Genomic DNA, 23,383 nt, shown 5'->3' on the forward strand with positions numbered 1-23,383 from the left:
GTGCGCAGTAGCTCTCAGTCCTGTCATGGCGCCTGCGAAGGGCGCGGCGTCGCCGCTTGCAGCTCCCGTGAGCCTTCGCGGGGGATGGGGGAGGGGCGCGGCCTGGGACTACGACTCCCGTGATGCGCCGGGAAAGCTCCCGCCGGTCGCCGGGCGATGACGTTTAGGCGCTTCCGGCGTCTCTGGTGACGATGCCGTGGGGGTAAGATGGCGGCCGTGGGGGAGAGACGGTGAAGGTGAGAGGCGGAGCGCTGCCTGACGGGAAGTGGGCGGCGGCGGGTGCTGCTCGGGGCTGGCTGCGCCGAGGCTCTCGGCCGCGCTGGGCAGCGGCCGCGGCGGGCGGGGTCTTGCCTTCCCTCAGAGGTGCGCGGCGTGGGGCGGACGCGCGCGCTTCCCGCCGTTGCCCGGCGCGTGAGGAGAGGGGAGGGGGGGGCGCGCGCGCTTCCCGCCGTTGCCCGGCGCGTGAGGGGAGGGGAGGGGGGGGCGCGCGCGCTTCCCGCCCTTGAGCGTGTGGGGGGGGGGGCACTGCCCGGCGCGCGCCGCCCGCCCTGTGAGGCCTGAGGAGACGGCGATGGCGGGCGGCGCTGGGCTACTCCAGCGCCTTATGCCCCGGCCCCTCTGCTGCTGCAGGGACGGGGGTAGGCGGGAGTCGGCGCCGCGGGAGGAGCTGCAGGACGGGGTCCGGCCGGGGAGAGGGGGGCGGCAGGAGCGGATCGTTCACGCGCGAGGCAGAGCGGCGCGGACCATGCCGGAGCTGTGAAAACGTCGCTCTCACCCTCAAAGTAAGCGGGCCGCAGGGGGGACGTCATCGCTGAGGTGGGCTGTGGGCCTGTCTGTTGGAAGAGAGAGGGAAACATGAGTTGGTATTTTTTTTTCTGGTATTGGAGTAATTTCTAATGGCAGAAAATGGGGTAAATTGTTTGTGAAAAATTGCTTTCTTTAAAATACATATTTATCTAGTTCTTGGTAGACAGCTGCCTTTTTAATTTTTTAAAACGATGGAGGCTTAGTTAAATAGCAGTTGACCCTTGGCAAGTTACCTTTATTTACTGGATTTTTCCCTGTAGCGCAATGTCCCTGTTGTTTACTCGTTCCAAGTCAATTGTTGCAGTGAAGAAGGATAAAAGACACATGGCTGAGGTAAATGCTTCTCCGCTTAAACATTTTGTCACTGCAAAGAAGAAAATCAACGGTATCTTTGAGCAGTTGGCTGCATACATCAATGAGAGCTCCTCATTCCTAGAAGGTAGGCTATATTTTTGAACTACAGCTCTGTAAGAGAGCTTTGACTATTTCAGTAATTCCCCATGCACGCACACCAAAAAAGATTCATTTAGTTAAATGGCACGGCTAGACCTGTTCTTATTTTTATTTATGCACGTGTACACCTTTGTATGCAAATATTTACGTGAAAGAGAGAAAATCATTCTACTGAGTGAAGCTCGGACTTTGTCTTAAAGCTCACTTAAGTTTATGCTTATTGTGGAACTGCATATAAAGATGTTAGCTGCCTTTTGGGGTTTTTTATGTTGTTTTGAATTTTTTTTTAAATGGAAAATTCAAAGTCGTTTAGGTTTTATGTTCTATAATCCTTTCGGTGTCACTGCTAGTGGCATGTAATGCATTCCAGTAATTGACTTTAACAGCTTAAAACCCAGGCAGCAGATTATTTAAGGAGGATGGAGTGTTTGAAATGTTGGCTCCCTTCTGTTTAAGGCACTCTTAAGGGTGTGAATCCCTATTAGAAATACAAAAGTTTCCAGCTGATAAATGCTGATGCAAAGTTGCTTCGGGACATGATTGCATGTTTCAAGGCTGCCCATGCAGCTATTTAGTTGCATGTGTTAAGTCATACAGAGGTGTTTCACTGAGTACTGAGGTGGATTACTTCTGAAATTCTGAGGCATGGTGTATTTTGACTCTTTAGAAACACACAGGAATGTGGAGCTTGACCCTGTCACCACAGAAGAGCAGGTATTGGAAGTCAAAGGTTACCTCTCAAAAGTCAGTGGCATTAGCGAAGTGCTGGCAAGGCGACACATGAAAGTGGCTTTTTTTGGAAGGTAAGTCACGTGTTCATGTTGCCTACGCTGCCATCCTCAGTACAGCAACTGGCATCTTTAGGATCAGAGCCAGTAAAAATATTTATAGAAACACGAGTGATCCAGCTTCTGAAATGCAACGTGTGGCAGAAGTCCCTGGTACTAGTCCTGTTGTAAATCGGAAAAAAAATATTGTAAAACACAATACTCAATTTGGAGAATTTCTAAGAAAATGGAGTGATCCTTTTGCAAGTTGCCTATGGCACGCAATTTGTTAATGCTTCTGGAACTGGCTAGGTTTTGAGAACTTCCTGTCTTTGATATCGGAATGAGTATACTTGAATCTCAGAAGTTCATCTATACCATTCTTTAATCTACCTTCAGGACAAGCAACGGAAAAAGCACTGTGATAAATGCCATGCTATGGGATAAAGTCCTTCCTTCAGGGATTGGACACACCACAAACTGTTTCCTGCGTGTAGAAGGAACAGATGGGCATGAAGCTTTCCTGCTTACTGAAGGCTCAGAAGAAAAGAAGAGCGTCAAGGTACAACTCTGTTAAGCCTAAGATAAAGGAGGAGAGCTCTGTCCCCATTCTTAAAAGTGGCAGAAAAGGAACAGTACAATTAAATGACTAGGAATAAATTTGGGTTCACAGTTAAGGATTTTTATCATTCAAAGAGAAGAGCTGAAGAACAGGTTTTTGGTATAAGAAGGACAGGAAGAGTAGAGCAAGCTATAGGATGCCACTTGTTCATTTTATGGATTATATGATATAGTTGTCAGTGATAGCAGGGAACTGAAGATGACCCAGAAGGTTCTTCCAAGCTTTGACTGACTGACAGAAGTCACAGCCTTCTTGAGGATTCTTCAGTAGCCTTTCTTGACAGGAAAGTGTATCAAACTTTTACCAGGTGGTTGCCTGTTGAGTAGGAGACTTGAGCACATTTTATATCTTCTGGAAATGACCTAAAGCTGTGTTTTTTGGTTTTTGTTTTTTTTTTTAAACTGTCCGTGAACAGCTCTGATGGGGAGATAATTGTGTTAACATGTCTTAGCACACAGGAAAAGTTATAAATTGTCCATCTCTTAAACAGACCGTAAACCAACTTGCTCACGCTCTTCATCAAGATGAACTTCTGGATGCTGGCAGTTTAGTCAGTGTTATGTGGCCCAATTCCAAATGTCCTCTCTTAAAGGATGACTTGGTGCTGATGGACAGGTGAGAGATATCTTTCTTTTCCTGCTTATCACAGCATTAGTACAAAAAAGTCTTCAAATACAAATGTAACAAACATAAGGAAATTGACCCTGTCTGTAATTAACAGACAGGGTTTCTCTCTACTCTTATTTCCTTTTGGTCGGCACTCTTTATCACCTCAGAACCCAGCGTAGCTCAGACGTGGGAAATGAATGCCTGAAGAGCTGGAGTGTTTTCTTTCTACTTGTTTGTGTTTAAATTGTATTTCTGATGTTTCCACAGCGTAGTAATGTCTTTTTTTCCTTTTATTGCTAGCCCTGGCATTGATGTAACCACAGAGCTGGACAGCTGGATTGACAAGTTCTGTCTAGATGCTGATGTATTTGTCCTTGTGGCAAATTCTGAATCTACATTGATGCAAACTGTATGTTCAAGTCCTCTTGTTAATGTTCGGTGAATTTGGCTAAAAGTCTAAACGTTTTGACATGTTAGTCTGAGAGGTTTTGTTCCATTTTGCCTAGGAGAAACAGTTCTTCCACAAGGTGAATGAACGCTTGTCTCGACCCAATATATTTATCTTAAATAACCGCTGGGATGCATCTGCTTCTGAACCAGAATACATGGAAGAGGTTTGTGGTGTGTTTAAAGTCCTTCTTTTTGCATGAACGTTATAGAGTCCATTTTGACTCTGCTCTTTGTGGGTAGAACCACAAGCTGTTAGATGTGGTTGTTGTACGGTTTAGATGTTAACTACTGTAATGTGGAGACTACAGAGAGTGTAGGCTAGTGGTCAGAACAGGACTCTTGACATTTCTCAGCTGGAAACCAAGAGCTTCACAGGGATCTCTTGAGGTTACCTCACTTGGATGACCTTTGGAAGATTCTATAAAACAGCGAGGAAATTTCTCTTATTCTTTTGTATTGGTAGCTTAGACCAGCAGAGGGCATCTGATAGCCTGATCTAACTGTTATGACATGGATTTAACTGCCTGCGGGGTTTATGCTTCAGGTGCGTCGGCAGCACATGGAGCGGTGTACCAGTTTCCTGGTAGATGAGCTGGGCGTGGTGGATCGAGCCCAGGCAGGGGATCGAATCTTCTTTGTGTCAGCAAAAGAAGTGCTGAATGCCAGGATTCAGAGGGCTCAAGGGATGCCAGAAGGAGGTGAGGAAAGGTAGCAGAGATTTTCCCCCTCTCCCCGCCCTCCCCTTTCTTTTTTTAAGGGAGGAAGGTAGAGAACATCTTGTCCCAAAAATGGGTAAAACGGGAGGGGGTCGGAGTATTAAGAGAGAAGCCAAAAACAAACGAGACAACTTAGCAGCAGCTCTACTGCGTTCACTTCGAAATAAAGCAGGAGTATTTCCTGGTGTCCGATACTTGATTGCTTTCTTGAAACTTAAGTGATTGTTTTGTACCGTCCTTCTGTTAGGTGGAGCGCTGGCAGATGGATTTCAAGTGAGAATGTTTGAGTTTCAGAACTTTGAGAGAAGATTTGAGGTGAGTGTTATGTGTACTAACGTTCTTTCTAAGTTTTATTCTTGGGTGGCTGGGGACTGGAGTAAGCATGGAGTGGACCACATCTTGAAATTAAACGATACGGGAAAGAAATTGGATTAGTATGCTTTTGACTGCTGCTAATCTTGGCTGCCTCTTGTATACACAGGAATGTATCTCACAGTCTGCAGTGAAAACAAAATTTGAGCAGCATACAGTGAGAGCGAAGCAGATTGCTGAAGACGTTCGTCTTATCATGGATTCTGTGCATGTTGCCGCCCAGGAACAGCGGTGAGGAGATGCTGATGCTTGGTGCTTGTGTTCTGGGAGCATTCCAAGGCAATGTGAACCTCTCTGCATTTAAAATGCAAAGCAGAATGCAGAGTGTTTGGAAGCGGGAGGGACATGTACCAGTAGTTTTGCCTCTAGCAAACTGAGAGTATTAGAGGGGATCCACCTTTTTGTCCTGTATCCTGTGCATATGTAACGTGTTTTAGATGTTGCCACTTTTTGCTCTTGGGCTGGAAAATCTCTCTTGTCTCTGGAATTCCAAAAGTATTGATAGGTCAGAGATGTGTTGATCTGGCTTTTTGACGAGCACTTCTTCTCATCAGAGTTTACTGTCTGGAAATGCGAGAGGAACGACAGGAACGTTTAGGTTTTATTGATAAACAGCTGGAGCTCCTTACTCAAGACTACAAGCGGAAGATAAAACAGATCACAGAAGAAGTGGAGAGACAGGTAAGGAAAAGCAGCTGCTTAAAAAGAGAAAAGAGATTGTCTGAAACAGTCACCAGCGTGGTGGAAGAAACACCAAGAAAGAATTGACATTTTAGAGATGTAGTGAAGGAATGCTTTCAGAAGAAATTATTCCCTCCTCCCCCCTCCTTGAAGTAATAAAACAGGTGAGTAGTAGAATATTTGGGAGAAAATCTGAGATGCTCATTTAAGATGCTTTGAATAAACAGATTTTTGATTCATGTGTGAAGCATTATTGCTACTCTATTTCAGTCTTTTAAATGCTTCCTAAAATGCTAAAAGCTTTCAGATAATCTTCCTTTTTATTTCAGACTAGAATAACGTAAGTATTTTTATTGTCAGTAACATACTGTGTTAACTGTATTATGAGTATACAGAAATGGCTTGTTCATCTTTCACAGGCTTTATTTTAATCCTTTTTTTTCCTTCTGCACTGTTGCACAGAACATAGGTCTATATATTTCTGAGTCATGTTTGATACAACATTCTTGGTTTGCATGTCACCAGTATTGCATTTTGCAGTTGACCCCCAAAGGCCCACATGGCTCTGCAAAATCATAGTCCCAACTGATTGTTAGGGCTTTTTAAGAAATGCGTGGTTCCAGTGGTGGTTTTCCATCTTTCCTTGGAACAGAATGTTTAGTAACTCGGTCCTGTATGGCTATTTTTCCAGGTATCAAATGCAATGGCTGAAGAAATTAGACGGCTTTCAGTGTTGGTAGATGAATACCAAGCAGATTTCCATCCATCTCAAGTAGTTCTTAAAGTTTACAAGAACGTAAGTGATGTTTGCTTTTTACAGGTTGCATAAGCCATCCAAGCAGGCATTTTTATGGTCTGAGTGAATAATCATGCCAGCTCTTTGCAGTACTTAACGTTCTGCCAGTTAGGATATGAACCAAGCTTTTCATGTTTGCCTTGCACTGGGATAACTTTTGTAACAAGTGACTTCCAAAAAAAAAAAAAAAAGGAAGGGAGTGGATTCTTTTTCAAATTAACCTCTGATAAACTGATGCAGGTATAATGTATTGCATTGTATAAATTCAACATAAATTTTCCTAGAACTTTTCCTGGAATATAGAGTTCACGTGACACTTCCTGATTTGTTTTTTCTTCTCTTTCACTGAAGAAAGGAAGAAAAAAAACAAAAAGAATGTTAGAGCTGTGGGCAGTTGAATGTGTGTTCCTGTTGGGGGATATTTTTTTTTGTTTGTTTTAATTGGCTAGAACCTGTGATTTGTATCATACCTTTATTTATTTAAGCCCAATAACTCTTTTGTGTTTCTGTCAGGAGCTACATAAACACATTGAGGAAGGTCTGGGCCGTAACATGTCGGAGCGTTGCTCCAATGCTATCGCAGTTTCCCTGCAGACAATGCAGCAAGAAATGATAGGTCAGTTCAGCAGATGGTGTTTCTCTTTCCCTTTCCTTTACTGTAATGCAAAACAACTAGGTGGATATTCTGTGTTTCTTTTTACTCTGATGGCTGATGTGCAGCTGGCAGCAACTTAACTTCCATCTTTATTAGTAATGCTTTAGTTTAGAGGACTAGTTATTCGTGCTTTTTCTACTCTATGCCTGAACCTGTGCCCTGATTTGCTAATAAATGTAATCAATCGGCTTAATCCTTCGTGAGGATGAGAGAGGGATTGTGCCTTTGGAAGCTTCAGAGATTTGCAGATCAGGATTTTAATGAAACAGGGATGACTCGTAACTAGATGCTTGTCCGTTTGGAGCCTAAACGCCTTTTAGAACTGGCCCTCAGATTTTGTTTTCCAAGCTTTTGCTGAACTATAAACTTTATCAGCTACCTGAGGGATTTGGGAGGGTCCATAGAAAAATTTCCTTCTGAGTTATGTAAAGATGATGTAAGCACTGAAGAATAATTTCTATGAGATGTCTCTAACTTTGCAACATGCTTGGCTTTAGGAAGTTTAAGGTACTAACAACAACAACTGTGAAGGACAGAACAACCAATAACCACCCTGATTACAGACTGAAAGTTCAGTTAATTCTAGTGAAACCAGTAGCCCTTTTTTTGGATTGTGTTTCTCTTCTCTCTATGCAGATGGTTTAAAACCCCTTCTCCCAGTCTCTTTGCGGGGCCAGATAGATATGTTGATTCCCCGACAGTGCTTCACGCTCAGCTATGATTTGAACTGTGACAAGCTTTGTGCTGACTTCCAAGAGGACATAGAATTCCATTTCTCTCTTGGATGGACGATGCTGGTGAATAGATTTTTGGGACCAAAGAATGGTCGTCGGGCCTTGATGGGCTATAATGACCAGGTAAGATGCCTCATTGCATGGTCGATGGTAGCTCTAATACTCACTAATTCCAGTGGCTGCTGATGTCTTGTTGGAGGGAAGGGCAGTAGCTTGTATTCTGGTTTTTCTTCTGTACTTTTTTTTTTTTGTCTTGCTTTTCTAATTAGATTCAACGCCCTTTAACACCAGCAAATCCCAGTCTGCCTCCTTTGCCTCAGGGTTCTATGACCCAGGAAGAGCTCATGGTGTCTATGGTGACTGGACTGGCCTCATTAACTTCCCGAACTTCCATGGGGATCCTCGTGGTTGGTGGCGTGGTGGGTTGACAATCTGAGAAGCATTTATGTAAATAATGTTGGAGCACTGACTTGAAAAGTACTTACCCTGCTGATTTCTGTAGGTATCTGTGATTCACAGATAGCAAAATACTTTCTCTTTTGATCTTCCATTTGTGTATAAATATTGAGCTAATTTGACCTAGTAGTTAGGGATGGAGCCAGGGTTGTGAAGACAGAAGGAAAACCTTCAAAGCATGTTATGAAAAACCCATAAAGTCTTCTCTGGTACTTCTGTGAGAATAAATTCCTATTTGAATAAATTTTCCTATTGACAGGGGTATTGGAACAGAGGTTGAAGCTGAAATTCCTGCCAACAACCTCTGATTGTGTGCATCTTCATTCCCAGAAGGGGAAGAGAGTGCTTAATTTTAGATACTATGCCTAAATTTTTTCAGAGAAGCTCAGAACTTCCTGCTTTTCTAGCTTCTGGAAAAAAAAATGAATGTTTTGCATCCCAAATCTCCCAAAACTAAAGAGTAGTAGTAGATCTACCGTAAGTTACTTGGTAACTCTAATGTCTGTTGCAAGAAGAATGCAATCTCTCCAGTGCCAGTCCCAAGTCTACATAGTGTTCTAGTGTGTGAGTGTCTAGGGACAGATGATTTCTCAAAGGGGAGATGGCTGCCCAAAAATGCCTTTTATGTCAGAAACGGAGATTTTTGCGAACAGGAGAATGTACTTTTTGCGCTTGTAGACGTAGTTTAAATGTCCTGGAAAGGTTAAGGTTTTTTTGTTTTGTGGACTAGACGTCGCTTGCAAGCTGTTTGACCAGTGAAATCACTTGCAAGTCAGGGTTATCTTTTGTAGGTTTCTGGCTCATTTTCACATGCCTAAAACATGTGTAATGCTCCCTACACCATTGTAAGGAGTTAGCGTTGTTCCTCAGTGATAATCGTGTCTTTTTTTCTCTTGTGCTGATTTTAGGTCTGGAAGGCTGTGGGTTGGAGACTGATTGCTCTTTCTTTGGGCCTTTATGGGCTCCTTTATGTATATGAACGTCTCACTTGGACCACAAAGGCGAAGGAGAGAGCTTTCAAACGCCAGTTTGTAGAGTATGCTGGTGAGAAACTGCAGCTCATCGTCAGTTATACAGGTTCCAATTGCAGCCACCAAGTCCAACAGTGAGTTGTCTACATTCATCTAAAATCTTCTCTAATTTCTGCTGAGTTTTTAAGACAATAAATATTCCTTGCAAAAACAAGATAGGTCTGTGCATTGAACTCCAGATTTAGGCATGTTTAATATACATGTGTTTAAAAACAGTATTATGTTTGGTGAATCACCTGATGTTTGGTGATCACCAGTGTTTGGATGCTTTTTAGCATCAGCCTTGATGTACCTGAATCTTTCAAAACAAGTTGCAGAAATGGAAATATGTTTTCGTCGTGAGCTTTCCAGAGTCAGTATCATCACTGCACACCAAAAGGATTTATTTCTTGAGTTTGGTGCTTGATCTTACCTTTAATCATCCTCAACTGTTCTTCTCCTTTCTATTTTGTAGAGAGCTTGCTGGAACATTTGCTCATTTGTGTCAGCAAGTGGATGTCACACGGGAGAATCTTGAGCAGGAAATTTCTGCCATGAATAAAAAAATTGAAATTTTGGATTCACTGCAGAGCAAAGCAAAACTGCTCAGGTAGGAGTTTCTTTTCATCACATATACACAAACGTCTGCATATAATAGTTTTTCCTGTGATGTAGAGGTTACCACAAGTTGTTCAGATTATGATGTGTCTTTGAGTGCAGTCCTCCTTCCATCGTAGTTTGTGATGTGCAGACATCGAACCTCCTTCTCTGCCAGATAGCGTTCCCTTACACTATTACGTGAAAAGTAATTTGTTGCCATCTATTAGAATGCCTCGCTGATATGCTACAACAATATCCTGTAGTCTCTGTAATGGACAAAAAAAGTCTCTTGGATGTTGGGTGAGAAAAGATATTTTTGAGGGATTGGTGAGCAGTGGGCTCTTTTGTTCTTTTTTTTTTTTTTTTCCTTCCAGAAGAAGGAAAGATGCTAAGCCCTTGCACTGTCAAGCATCACTTATCTTCTGACTCATAAAACATCTTTTCCTTCTTGCTTTTATCTGATCAGAATTACAGTTCCTCTGTACTTCCCCTCCTAAAAATCAGGTCTTCTGCTCCTATAAGCTCCCTCAGCATATGCTAAAATCATTTAAAAAGTCTCTGCCTCTCATTTGTACACAATTGAATCTGATGTATTTCTTTACCCTAAAAAGGCTGAACCAGGAACAATTATTTTTCAAGCATTCCTTACTTGCGGAAAGGATAAGATCACTTTGAAGCTGGAACCAAAATCTTTGGTACCTCAAAGTTAAGGACACTTGCCTGCTAGCAATCCCTGACTTGGAGGGCGTTGTTTTGAAACACACCTCCATGGCACTCCTCCATGCCTTGCTGTTGACTAGTCTTAGTCATGCTCTTCTTCCAGATTGACTTGAGCTATTTTATTCATCTAACGGAGACTTTTTGTCTTTGCAGGAATAAGGCAGGTTGGCTGGACAGTGAACTCAACATGTTCACACATCAGTACCTGCAGCAAAGCAGATAGTGTGGGAAGAAAAGGAAATCAACACTGTTTCCCTTCAGTGCTCTCTCTTAATTACCGCAGAGAACATGGTGGGTGATGGAATCCCTAAAGGGAGCGAGCAAAAAGCCAAATGCTGTGTTTCTAGTCACTGTGTGAACGATAGGATTCTGCTTCCCTGTTTCATGTCACACCTCTAAACACTAGCTGTTTGCAACTTCTTTTTCCTGTTGGGGAGGCTGGGCTACTTAAGAAGGAATGTCTGCCTCATACATTAACAGGGGGCTTTTTAAAGCAAAATGAAGTTCAGCAACAGCCAATTTAAAACAGCAAACAAAGGTATATCAGGTTAAAAGTCATTCTAACGCATCTTTCCTTGTGGATTCAGTCATTTTACTACATGCAGATAAACTTTTTGAATTCAAAGCCCCGAGTTCATGTATGCGTGATATGCAGCTACTTGTCCCAACACAGATTTCTCATGGCACGGAGGTGTAAAGATATTTTCACAATACTGCTACAGCCCATGCCAGCCTATCTCCTAGGTAACCTTCAGTAAGTACAAAACATGACAAAGAACAACTGCACCCTATCTCTTCATAGAAAAGTTTGTTGCTGTCAGCATGTTCAAACCTATGAACAAAACCAGTTATCTCCCAGAGTGAGAGGGATTAAGATTTTGCGTTAGTAAACTTACTGTCTTTCGCGTTGGTTTCTTCCTCTTCAGAGCTCTTCAGTTCAACAAAGCAGCCTGGCCCATTTCACATCACAGACAAATAGTTTGCAAAGACAAAACTAGCTCCTGTAAAGGAGCAAGTATTGTTTTTTTTTTTGTTTGTTTTTTTGGTGTCTTGATAATTTGGCAGCTTGTGGAGGAAGAAAAACAGGACTGAAAAGGAAAGCCAGTTGACAGAATAACTGCATTATGAGATAAGTTGATGAATGTGTTTTTTGGAAATGCACAGCTGTGTTTCTGGAAGCAGGACTTTGGAATTCCATTACCGCTATTAGGCCACAAGGACGGCATGTGGATTACAAGCTGTAAGAGATTTTGCTTCGTGTAGAGTTTCCATGGGGTGATGGAGTCCATGCAGTAATATGATTCAATGTTGTTTCTGTTTTCTTAAAATGAGAGTATGAGAATGAGCTGACAAGTGCAGCTCTTCTAGTGCTGGAGAGACCTGTCTGCTATTTCATGCATGGACAAGACTGGATTAAGGCAACTTATATTTTTTTAAATGCTCTCTATAGGCAAACAGATCAAACTGATCTTTGAGTTTTCCCCAAAGCAATTTTTAATTCTAAAATTTAGGAATTGTAAGGACTTCAGTCTCTTCCTAATTGTAATTGATGAAGAAGAAATTCCCACTGATTTCAGTAGCGCTAGGATCAGGTTCCTTTGCTGCAAAATTTATTTTCCACTTGGTAGGTCAGTATTATACGGCATACGTTAGGCATGACCTTTCTGTTCCCGTTTCCCCCCTCACCCCAAATATCTCTAAGGAATCCAGAATCAGGCCCTAGAGTTCTGAGGTTAATGCTAACCTAAATCTGTCCAGCATCACACATATTAGAAAATATGGGTTATCTGTGAGCAGGTCCCAGCTCTGAGTTCAGAACTACTGAAAGGTGTTTGTTGGGTTTTGTTTGGTCATATTGACAATGAGACTTTTTATTTAAAAATGGTATCAGCTGGCCCTAGGATTTCTCAACTCGCGCTCGGATGCAAATGTATTTATGTGCCTGAGACAAATCCACTGCTTCACCGGAAGTTCCTGAAAGGAGAAGCTGCCTGATATTTGAGGGAGGAAAAAATAGTGAAGTGTCAGTAAGTACTTGAGGCTATTTTAACCTTTCCAGTCAGATTTCAAGTATTTTGGGTCAGTTGGGAATTGGCAGGTTGAGACTCTTGCTATGTCCCTGGAATATAGGAAGCAAACAACGGAGTACTAGAGCGGAGAGAAGGAATGGATTCCACAAAGAGATTTAGGTGCTTCATAAGTTGGTGTTAGAGGAACAAATCTTTCACTTCCAGTGGACAGCTTTGAATCCAACCCAAATTTAAAAGCCATTTTCACCTGAGGGCTCTTCATTGGCTGCGGTCACTCTCCTCAGGCAGTCACCAGGACTCGCCTGAGGTGTGCCTGAAGTATGGCTTGGATCTGAGATCTACGAATGAGTAGGAAAGAAACTGGAGTCCTTGCCTCTGGAAATTGTGTTCTGTAGGTTTGTGGTGAAGTATACCAGAATAAGTGGAATTATCCACTGTAATTATGTGAATAAATTCAGATCTGGAGTCTCCCAAGCTATCCCTTCAGCATCTATAATAAGCTATGTTCCGTGCAGTTGAGTTCAAACATTAAGCTCATCCCTGATACAGCAGTCAATTTGCCAGTTCCAGGTAGAGGGTGGTGGTGATGTACCTCTAGACTACCTGAAGTGCTGACCAGGCTTTTGAAGATGTGTGCTCCTAGTATCCCTTTAACAGGGCTTAAGGGGAAATCTGAGAAATGATCTGATCTTTAAAGCTGGCGTTTGATCTGTAGAGGGAGAGGTTCATGGGTTCTTAGAATCTGATGTCTTGCTATTGTATGTGTTCCTGATACCGTGCAGATTTTGGTGATGTAGGCTTTCTTGCTGTAACATTGAAACAACCTACAGAACGGGGGAAAGAACCACTTCAATTTTTTAAGAAGCAAAACTGCTTCAGGAGCAAGGAAGTAATGTTTTTTAAGTATGCGTGTAACCCTTGTCGCTAGAAGCCAAGTGGCTGAGAATTGGACTTGAACGGACTTGCCTATGAGTTGGATTCCTCTTAAAGTAATCGAGATAATGACTGTTCTTCTTTAATTCAGATTGGTGGAGGAATGAACACTATCAGCAAGGAGGTTATCTTCTGCTTTCCATAAGGAATGATAAATAATCCTTAGACCAGGTACTTCCAAGGGCAAGCTCCCCCAAACTCTTATTAAGGAAGACCAGCTAAATGCACTTTATCTTATTGCTGCTACTTATTTTTCTTGTTGTTATGTTGATGGGGCTCTTCAAAGTACTCTTACCAGTGAGTTTTCTCTCTGCTGTATTTAAGGTGATAAATTTGCATGAATTATTCCTGTATCAATGCTGTAAACATTGGAAACCAAAATAAAAAAATGAATTGGGAACATGATTTCTCCTGATCTGTTCTGCATGCCTCCATATAAAGGCTTCAGTCGTAAGTAGAATACAGCCAGGCTGATGACCTGCTACTGTGTTGTAGTCAATCGCTTGTTGGATAGCGATCTTAAAACTGCAGTCTTAGTGTGAAAGGCTTAACAGACCCTGCGTCGTCTGATGGAAAGTCTTTGAGATTCCGTCTGAAGTGCTGTAGTTTTCCCTCGGAAGGGGCGGAGCGGCGGCGGCGCCTGCGCGGGCCGGGAGCGGCGGCGGCGGCGGAGCGCGGGGCTGCCCTGGGAAGTCCCGGCGCCGAGACCGGAGCGGCCCGGGGATCCCCCGCGCCGCGGGGTCGCCTGCGGCCTGAGCGGCTTCCGAGAGGCGGAGCGCGGCAGAGGTGGGCCTGAAACGCGGAGGAGGTTGGGGGGGGGGGGGACGGACGCGGAGAGGTTTTAGCTCCGCGGTCCGCCAGCGGCTTCTGCGGCGTGGAGCCCTGCAGACTCCCCCAGCCTTACCCTGGCCGGTGGGGAGGGACGGGGGAGGATTTACCAGATCCCTGCGGTCTGAGAAGCTCGCCTGTTAAAGAGGGAAGGGGAATTTTGTAAGGAATATGCAGGGACCTCCCTCCTGTGCACTGCGTAGGTGTTGGAAGTCTTTTTTGCTTGTACTTCGTTCCCGAGGTGATTTCCCCCCCCCCCCCCTTCTGTAACTGAGAGAATCTAAGCTCCCTTTCGAAAAAGATTCTAAAGCAGTTTCCCAAGGTTGATGTGGTAGGGAGCGCTTGGGGTGGAGGATGAAGGATTAGCAGCTGCTTGAGGTTAGGCCGAGAGTGGACCTCATCTGGTAAAACCCTTCTAAAAAGTCCCTTGACTAATGTTATTTTCAGAACATTTGCTTTCTGATGAGTAACGATAAGAGGATACTGTTAGCTTTGTCCTGCAGATGCAATGAGAACCTCCGTTTTACTCAAACGATCTCAAAGAAGTATAGTGCCTCAAGGGTGATATTTTTATTTGATGTCCAGTAGTGCACTGCTCCGTTCTTTTAAATATTATATGTTGTATTGTTTTAGTTGTTAGCGCTGCTCTTCGTTCCTCCCAGTACTTTTCTGTACAGTAAGTGGATTTGAGTCATCACGTCCAGTTGCTATGGTGGCAGACACAAAAACAAATCAGATTCCCTTTGCAGAAGGGTTTAGGAATCCTTTAGAACCAAAGTTCCTAGAGAAGCATGTGCATGGTTTTACTAGAGAACATTTTTGATCGCTTTAGCCAAAGGTTATTTGTTATTTTTCTTTAGTAAAACATTTTCTGCAAATTTAGAGGAGCTTGCGATGTTGTGTCTATGCTGAATAGCATGGTAGCTTTTCTTCTAAAATAAGTTTCTCATTTTTTTTTTTCCTTTGACCTCCCCTTTTCTCTTCTCCTAATAAAAGAACAGCAACCTTTAGTGATTAATGTATGGGATTGGAGTTGCCTGAGCCCTAGCCCTGATCAGTCATCACTCCACTGAGCCTTTTGGAGTCTTCCTGCCTAGGGAATATGGAGGATAGCTTTGACTAAATACGTCTGGACATGATTCGTATTCACTATTCGTATTTTGAATATTAAGAAACTTCTAAATATTATCACAATATGAACTTTGATGCTTAAAAAGAATATAGTAAAGCAGATTTATGTATGGTTGTTCTCTCTAAATATCAGTCTCTGTGAATCAGGTGTCTCTCATCTGGCTTTTTGGCATAACTGTGTTTCGTGTGTACTGTTTCCTCTGAAAAGTTTATCGTCTCCATTCAGTCAGCCACCAGATTCTGGGCCCAAATATCTGACAGCACATCTGAGGGAAGAGAAATGTGTGGTGATGCTAGTTCTTAGAAAGCTTAAAGAGTTTTGAGATTGGCTGATTTCTCAGGAGCAATGATTGCTCCCAACACTCCAACACCGGAAAGTGATTCTTATGAAGAGTCCTCTGAAAGTGTAGTTATCTGGCTTCTCCTGAATCTGCTGCTTTGCTAATGCTCCCGTTCATGCAGTTTGCCCTTTCTCTGGCTTTACAGGAAAAGGTGTCCACAGGATGGAGTTAGAGCACCTGAAGAAGCTGCGGCAGGCCAACCAGGACCTTCTAGAAAGGCTCAGAATAAAGCAGGAAGAGATCAGAAAAAGACTTCCCAGCAAGCCGCTCTTTCCAGCATCTCTTCATAAAAAAATAGCTGCTGAAATATCTGTCCCTGTGCCCAAGCGAGGGGTATGTGTTGGGTCCATGCTAGAAGTGCTGGGAAGCAAATGGGTTTTACAAGGGAGGGCAGCAGCTCTGCCTATGGAGTTGGTCAGTAAAGGGAGATGTATACACGTGGAGCAACTGGCAGAACGTAGATTACGGAATCAGAAAAGTGGCTTGGTTATTGCTTATCCTGTGGTCTCAAATATGTTCCCCTTGCAAGGGCTTCAGAGATCGCTTCCTACCTAAGATATGTAGGTTCCTCTAAGTTAGGAAGAAGCATCCTGGAACATAATCCTTTCATTGCTTCTCAGCACAAAGGCTGAGTTTAGCAGCTCCTCCACTTAGGAAAGAAGCTGCGTATAGCTCTCAGTGGGTCTCTTTTGTATGTTCTCCAAACAGCATTTAACAGTTAAGTCTTGTAAGCAGTATGTGAATTTTTCTTTTTTCCCCACGGGAACTTAGAGAGGTGAGCAGACTGGAAGGAGAGGTTGAATTTCTCTTATTAAGTGAAATGTCCTAATGAAAAGTATTTGTAGTCTGGATGATATCATGAGGTGTGAGAGTCTCTGTCCTTACAGAAGGAAAATCAAATTGGTGCTGTGAAGGCTGCAGCTGATCCTGCAATCCTGGTTTCTGTGGAACCCAGAGCTCATGCAGCCAGGGCAGCCCTGTGCTCATCACTCAGACATGTGATGCTCAGCAGGAATTGCAGAGAGGGAAAACAACAGCAAGCAAAGATGCAGAAAGTAGTAGGTTTAGATTCCAGCTTCCCTGGGAAGGAGCAAAATGTTTTGCCAATGTCTGCAATCATTACACGTGGCAGAGAAATATCCAGAGCGGATAGGGATGACCATGCCTCAGAAAGTCCAGAGAAAGAATCCTCCTTCCTGGGACACAGAGAGAACAGAAAACAGTCTGTCCTCCTACACAGTCTCCAAGAGACAGACCAGTTTACAGCTCATCTGGACCCATCACTGAGCAAAATACAAAATGAAGAGACCAGCAAGCAGCTTGTACTCATTAAAGAGCCCGTAACCCCTAAATCAATCCTGCTGATATCTCAGTCCAAAGAGTTGAAGGTAAATACTGAAACTAGTGCCCTTACTTATTTTCACAAGTCAGTGGGGAGACAGGGGAAAGATCAGGAAAACACTGCTTACCTTGTTCCGCTTTGTAAATTGGAAGTCAAGGTCAGAACTGTCCCCAGTTTTCGCAGCCAAAGGCTGTCAGCAGCTCATTCATTCTCTACCTTCTTTAGCTGTTGAATCAAAGGCCAAGAAACTATACCATCTCACTGTAACACTTCTTGCCATTTGCATATGCTCATGGAAAACAGGCTAATGCACTGCTGCTGCTACATAGCTTGTTTCCTTAAGCCTGGAGGGTAGGCTATTGCCATGATCGTCTTCCCAGGCAGCTCAAGGGGCCTGCTGTTTGGGGATGCGTGATGCAGGAAACTCGGCTTTCTGTGGAAAGCCCTGACCCAGACTTTCTGCCTAACCTTAGGCAAGTCGCTTGCCTCCTCTTTCTGTTCTATAGCTTGAGAAATCAAAAGGCTGGAAAGCAGATTACTGGTAGGGGTATAGGTAGACTCCAGTCTCAAACTCGGCCACAGCTGTCCTATTTAATCAGTTGCCCGCCACCTCCCAAACTGTACTTTAGAGTGTCCTGCTAGATGTGCAGGAAGTCTTTGTGAATTGTTTTCTTATCACAGAAGGAAGCTGGTCACGTGACTTTTCAATCTCAGCCTGAAGAATACACCATCCCTGCGAATAGCTGGTCTGCACTTCCTTTCCTGGGCTATGACTGGATTGCAGGTGAGTCCTAAACCTGAAGCAAAGCTTTCAGCACGATGTGGTAATCTGAAGAGTTAAAACACAGTTTACCTTCCCTTTAAGTCTGAGTTACGACAGAACCATGGGGCTAGAGCTGGTGCTAAATATTTTGGGACTGGGGCATGAAAAGCAGATGTGTTCCACACAGTAGTCACCAGTGTCATTAAGCCCTCATAACAGGTCTCGGCAGAGGAGCTGCAGTTGTTTCAGAAACCATTCCTCAGCTGGGCCACAGATGATCCATGCTTCCCTGGAATAGTGAGGTGGAGCTGGCATGGGAATCCAGGCACAAATGGCAAAGCTGAGTGTGCTCAGAGGGAATACCAAGTTACTGAGATGAACAGATTCCCTAAGGGACCCAAACCGCACAGTGAAATCTCTGATTTGGCATGATGATGTGCTCTCCTCATTTTGCCTTCTTTGGTACTTTTGGCCGTCTTGACCATTTTGCATGAAGCTTGCTTTGGTGCTTGCCCAGGTTCAATACAGCCTTGAACATTTCTCTTCTTGCTGTTCTCAGGACTCCTAGATACAAACTCTTCAGTAGCAGAAAAATCTGACCAATACTTTGCTGAGCTGAAGGCATTTCGACAGGCCAACAAAGAAGCGTGTGTCCATGAGCACCACCTGGAGTAAGTGGGTATAGGGGAAAGCGCTGAAGCAGATCCCTCTAGAGTAATGAGAAGTGTAGTCCGGCTGGAGTGGGAAACTGTAAGGGCGGCTCTGTAGGCCTTCACCTCCCATTCAGAAGTTTATGCTTGGAAAAGGTGGGGTCTGTTCAGAGGGCCTGCCCCTCCCAATCACTGACAGTTTTGTTTGTTTGTTTCTTTAGGCCCAAGGCTCTGGATTATGTATTTTCTGAGCAGGAACCAGATTTGATAACCAGTTCCCATAAGTGTAAGATCAGATTTCTCATAAATATAAAATCAAATTTCTTCCTAATCCACTTCTGTGAACAAACCACTGGGCAGTCTTTGGCTGTCTTTGTGGGAGAGCCCCACACCACATAAGTCAAAGAAGAATGTTTTATTTTCAGCAGCTACTTCTACTCCAGACTCAGCTTCCTGCTCCAAAGAGAGTCTTCTAGGGATCCTCTCTCATCGGGGTCTTTATTACTTTGTCAGTTTCTTGTAACTGATTAAGTTCCTTTTTAAGTTGAAGACATTGAGTTTTGTTTTTGCTTTTTAGGAACTTATTTGGGGACAGGAAATGTAAAAGATGCTTTTTGGAAAAGCAGCTCTGTCTCTGTAGAATGTATGTGTGGCATTGTGGTAAAAGAAAGCTTTGGTGCCTAGCTTGAGGAAGTTATTGACAAACTAGAAATGCACGGATGATTCTCTGATCTGTGTGGCAGGTATTTACTGCTATCGACTAAACCAGCGCCTCTTCACTGTCCCTGTGGATTCAGAATCTGCCTGCCCTGTGTGTAAGATCCCACGAACTCACTGGCCCCCAGAGACTCGGGAAGAGCCAGCCTACATCAGGTAGATGAGAACTATTACTTTGTAATATGCAGAACTCAAGGAGACAGTGGGGAAGAAAAAGCTGATTATGTGAAGGAGACAGCTTCAAAATAGCTCCTTATAAGGCTACTGTTCTCATAAGCCAGGGATCTCTGGCTTAAAAACCACCAAGGATACTATTGATCTTTTCTATACATAGAAATAGTTTTGAAATCAGTGAGAAATGCGTATTTGCTCTGAATGCAGTCCAGAGCCTGAACTGTACGTGTTAAGCGTCCTAAGGCTCTAGTCCAAAACTGATTCACTTTGGGATTAGACCTTTGGATTTTGAGTGGGGAAGGAACACTGCCTTGTGGAAGGTATAAGCAGTTATTTCCCTTGTGTGGTTGCAGGGTCAGCATTCCCAGGTCTACTCTTATGCCTGCCTACAAATACCATGCCCATCACAGGAAAAGCTTTGAACCTGCCGACAGTCTAGCTTTACCCTCGGTGAGATGCTGTCTTCTTGCTGTACTGTTACACTGGTAGTAAAACCTAGATTGGTCATTCTGACAGTGCTTGAGAGAAAGAGAATCTGGGACTCAATCACCCAGGCAGGGGTTGCACTAAAATTTCTGAGCCGGTCTCTGACGAGGTTCTGATCTGGGTCACTGAAACAGCAAGAAAAGCCATTGGTGCATGCTTCCACATTCATCCCTTTACGTAACTGATATAATGTATATCATCCTCTCTACAGAGAGAACCTCCAAACGCTTTACGCTGAGGAAACAGAAGTGCCATATGGAGCTGTATACTTCTGGGGCATGATTTACCTGACCTATTTTAAGCATGAGCCAGAAGAACCGTAGCTAAGAGTGCCTGTTTCTTTCCACAGATGTTAGAGAGTCTAAACGACAAACTTCTGTGAAATATCCACATTGCGTAGTGGTCAGGCAAAATCAACAGTTGGTGGCAAGTTTGAGTTTAAAACTGTTTCCACAGAATTGGTCCTGCGTTCCAGCCAGTGGGCAATGCTGCAGGCAGTATTACTGACCAGACCTAGCCCTCCCTAGCGGTTTCCAGGGAAAAGGTAGGAAGAAGCCTAGTGTGAGGGCTGGGGAAATGGATGAGTCAGCTGAGAGAAGTTCAGAGAGGTCAGGTTCCTGGGGTCACAAGGCAGGAGATCAGTTTAGAAATAATTAGCCAGTGAAAGGTAGAAGAGGGTACAGATATGCAGTTTCACTTCATGGGAAGAAATCTCTTCTCTATCTTCTTTTAGTCATATAAAACTCCTCAAAAATTAAGTATCTTCCCGAGCTCCCTGTGGAGAAGTTCTTATTTAGAAAGACCAGGCCACAACAGACTAAAAGGGAAGGCATTCATATGCAACATTCCCATCTCTTCTCACAGCATTGCTTGATTGGCTGGGAAAATGCCATCCCTTCCAGCAACCCCACACTCAGCTGTTTGGATCTGCGGACTTCGCTGGAAGACAAGACTTCTCACCATCCTCGCCTGGTAAGAATAGCCTGTTAAGAGTCCCTGCAGCTGTATAAATTGCACAGATGGGAATTGCAACCCTATCTCCTTAAAGATTATGATAACCATTGTTGCCTCAGCTAAAGAAAAAGCCTGGAACGTGCTGGATGCTGTTTTCTTGCCTCCTCCGAGAGCAGCATGAAGCAGAGCATTTCTAGTTCCTTATCTGTACAGGGAAACGTTTTCTTTTGCTGCAGTGTAGACTAGTGTGCACAAACACAAAAAAGCAAATGGAGCTGGATAACAACACCACAAAGTCAAAAATTGTTCAGCTCACTTACCTTCAGCATAATCAGAAAAGTCGCTTTGGCATTGTTTGATTAATGATGTCTTCATTTCAATTCCAGAACTTGGTGTCTAGAGCGTCAGGAGGAACCAGAACTGACCAGCTCCTAAACCTGACCCACTTGTCACACTTGAGATTTAGCAGTGCTTCTCAGCAGAGGGAGCAAACCAAACCTGGACACTACAGAGCAACTCCAAATTTAGATACTACTGCCTCAACTGTGTGATCCGCTGGCTTGATTGCTCCAGGGAAAAGATGGGGGAAGGGAGTGGAAAAGACTGATTAAAAATATATCTTTGAAGAGATTTTCCTTATTTTCTTAGTCATACACATCCGCAAACACCCAAATACGCATACCTGAATTTACAAACCTGCCTGTGTGTTTTTACCTTTTCTTTGTGCATTTTGCAGCCGCTTTAAGGAGATGCGTGAGCTCTGCTGCCTCGGGCTGGGTAAAGGGATGTGGACAAGATGATAAGTACTGTTACCGCTAGGACAGCCACAGCAAAAGATGTGTACAGAGTTCATCTGCCACCTCAGTGAAGTAAACCAGAAACGTAATGCTAATTCTGAAAGTCAGGGTAAGGAATTGGCATATGAATGGCCTGGCACAATGTGTTACGTACAGCGGTGCTCATTTCTAAATGTGAGCAATCTGGAACGTGATTATTTAGTTCATTAACCTTGGGTTATTCAATGATTTAGTTTAAAACAAAAATCCAAAAAAATTTTCAGTCCAATGTCTGTAGCTACAGGGGTACATTACATCACAGTCATTATGGACCTGAAAAAACTCGTTAAAATAGAATGAGATTGCATTAATCAAAAAAATTAGATAATGCCTTAAAACGTCTACAAGTTACGTTTGCCTCTGCTTTTCCAAGTTTTTTGGAGGCAAGCCCTTGGAATTGTTAATACACTTTGTTTTAGTATAGTTTGTGGTGTGATTTGTTTGAACTTACTTTGTAGATTTGTATGATCTTACTTTCCTTGTCCAAAAGCAATAAAATGAACTTTGTATGTCCAATATGCCATTTGTACATCATATGTATGGACTGACCTTTTTAAGCAAGGAAAGGAAAGTTGCAAGATTATGAAACTTTAACGTGAGACTGTTACAAGAATGGAAGGTGAAAAGCATGCCTAATCAGTTTTGTATTGTGTAGACAGTGGAAAGTGAATCGAATTTGTCACATTATTTCCATTATTGAAAATGCTTATTTAAAAGCACTCAGCAAATATAAAATGTTAATTGCAAAATGTTATACCAAAACAGGGCATTTTCAACATCTTTACCACCTTGACTTCATACCAAAACATTAGAAGTTATAAACGTCTTAATTTCTCCTGAAATAAAGTAAATACAGCACGCCTGCTCTCCTTACAGTACTTCATTTTTTCCGTTTGTAAGGTTAACTTACGTGAGGTCTCTCTGGGGCATGCAGGGCAGAACCAATGCTAAACTCAAAATGTATCAAGACATTTGCATTCAACCTCTTAGACTTTTGAAAGTGTAGTATGACTCTCTTCTAGAAATAGATGAAAGAAGTCAGAGATACTGCACCTGCTTATGCAAGTTGATTTGAATTTTTCTCTTTGCATGGTGGTTCTGGCCTGTTAAGCCCTGCCCTCATTTGCAAGCTGAAACAGATTGAAAAATACTACCTGTTTATGGAATCAATCTCTCTCTCTTTTTTTTTTTTTTTTCCCTCCTAACTCAGAATACTCAGTTGAACTCCATCGCCAGGCTGAGCCTTAGCCTGTCAGACCTTGTGCAGAGTAGCAGATGTTCAGAAGAAAATTCTTTTCCCCATGCACGCACTTCAAGTGCGCTCGTAGGCTAGCTTTAACTCTCCCTTCATATCCTTCCTCTTGTGTTCTCAGATCCCCTTTTCTGATGGCGCTTTCCCCAAAGGCTCACAGACTCAAAGGTGGTGGTGTTGTTTGTTTGTTTGTTTTTTAAATCAGCTGAGCCATCCCATGTGTCTTTTTTTGCTAATAAAGTCTCACATTTCACTTTCATGTTAGGGGAACTCCTTTCAATTTCTGTGTTAAAATATTGGCACCTTAATTCACTTTCTTGTCTGAACTGGCATAGAGTTGTTTGCTTTGCTTCTTGTTTAGTCTCCTTCACTGGAGATATTCAAAACCTGCCTGGACGCAGTCCTGGGAGATATGCTCTAGAGGACCCTGCTTGAGCAGGGAGGTTGGACTAGATGATCTCCAGAGGTCCCTTCCAACCTCAACTATTCTGTGATTTG

At 43.2% G+C, this 23,383-nt stretch overlaps 2 protein-coding genes across 4 annotated transcripts; both read left to right on the top strand.

The window, feature by feature from the left end:
- The first annotated feature begins 172 nt into the window (after nucleotides 1-172).
- MFN2 (mitofusin 2) lies at nucleotides 173-13,811 on the top strand. 3 transcript variants are annotated; one of them, XM_068916156.1, is made up of 19 exons: nucleotides 173-236; nucleotides 631-782; nucleotides 1,068-1,246; nucleotides 1,928-2,063; nucleotides 2,427-2,589; nucleotides 3,140-3,264; nucleotides 3,559-3,667; nucleotides 3,765-3,872; nucleotides 4,253-4,406; nucleotides 4,672-4,739; nucleotides 4,906-5,027; nucleotides 5,351-5,477; nucleotides 6,169-6,273; nucleotides 6,787-6,889; nucleotides 7,565-7,785; nucleotides 7,932-8,081; nucleotides 9,027-9,223; nucleotides 9,604-9,738; nucleotides 10,602-13,811. In XM_068916156.1, the coding sequence occupies exons 3-19, from the start codon at nucleotides 1,072-1,074 to the stop codon at nucleotides 10,669-10,671; spliced, it is 2,268 nt and encodes a 755-aa protein (XP_068772257.1). In that variant the 5' UTR covers nucleotides 173-236; nucleotides 631-782; nucleotides 1,068-1,071; the 3' UTR covers nucleotides 10,672-13,811. The 3 variants fall into 3 exon arrangements, with proteins under 3 accessions (XP_068772257.1, XP_068772258.1, XP_009669715.2); XM_068916157.1 differs by lacking the exon at nucleotides 173-236 and adding an exon at nucleotides 268-363; XM_009671420.2 differs by lacking the exon at nucleotides 173-236 and having other exon boundaries at nucleotides 619-782.
- A 255-nt stretch (nucleotides 13,812-14,066) lies between these two features.
- On the top strand, nucleotides 14,067-23,148 carry MIIP (migration and invasion inhibitory protein). Its single transcript, XM_068916160.1, has 10 exons — nucleotides 14,067-14,197; nucleotides 15,857-16,044; nucleotides 16,599-17,099; nucleotides 17,735-17,837; nucleotides 18,376-18,487; nucleotides 18,688-18,752; nucleotides 19,210-19,339; nucleotides 19,711-19,807; nucleotides 20,708-20,815; nucleotides 21,184-23,148. Exons 2-10 carry the CDS (start codon nucleotides 15,874-15,876, stop codon nucleotides 21,346-21,348), a joined length of 1,452 nt encoding a protein of 483 aa, XP_068772261.1. The 5' UTR covers nucleotides 14,067-14,197; nucleotides 15,857-15,873; the 3' UTR covers nucleotides 21,349-23,148.
- Nucleotides 23,149-23,383: the final 235 nt, after the last annotated feature.

Source organism: Struthio camelus, chromosome 21 (genome assembly GCF_040807025.1).
Source record: "Struthio camelus isolate bStrCam1 chromosome 21, bStrCam1.hap1, whole genome shotgun sequence".
NCBI lineage: Eukaryota > Metazoa > Chordata > Aves > Struthioniformes > Struthionidae > Struthio > Struthio camelus.

What these genes read in the sequence shown, in the direction of transcription:
- MFN2 (XM_068916156.1), top strand. Translation starts at nt 1,072, where the DNA reads ATGTCCCTGTTGTTTACTCGTTCCAAGTCAATTGTTGCAGTGAAGAAG. An exon ending in AATCTACATTGATGCAAACT is followed by an intron (nt 3,668 to 3,764) that starts GTATGTTCAAGT and finishes CATTTTGCCTAG; the next exon opens with GAGAAACAGTTCTTCCACAA. An exon ending in CAGAAGAAGTGGAGAGACAG is followed by an intron (nt 5,478 to 6,168) that starts GTAAGGAAAAGC and finishes CTATTTTTCCAG; the next exon opens with GTATCAAATGCAATGGCTGA.
- MIIP (XM_068916160.1), top strand. Translation starts at nt 15,874, where the DNA reads ATGGAGTTAGAGCACCTGAAGAAGCTGCGGCAGGCCAACCAGGACCTT. An exon ending in CTCAGTCCAAAGAGTTGAAG is followed by an intron (nt 17,100 to 17,734) that starts GTAAATACTGAA and finishes TTCTTATCACAG; the next exon opens with AAGGAAGCTGGTCACGTGAC. An exon ending in GTCCATGAGCACCACCTGGA is followed by an intron (nt 18,488 to 18,687) that starts GTAAGTGGGTAT and finishes TTGTTTCTTTAG; the next exon opens with GCCCAAGGCTCTGGATTATG.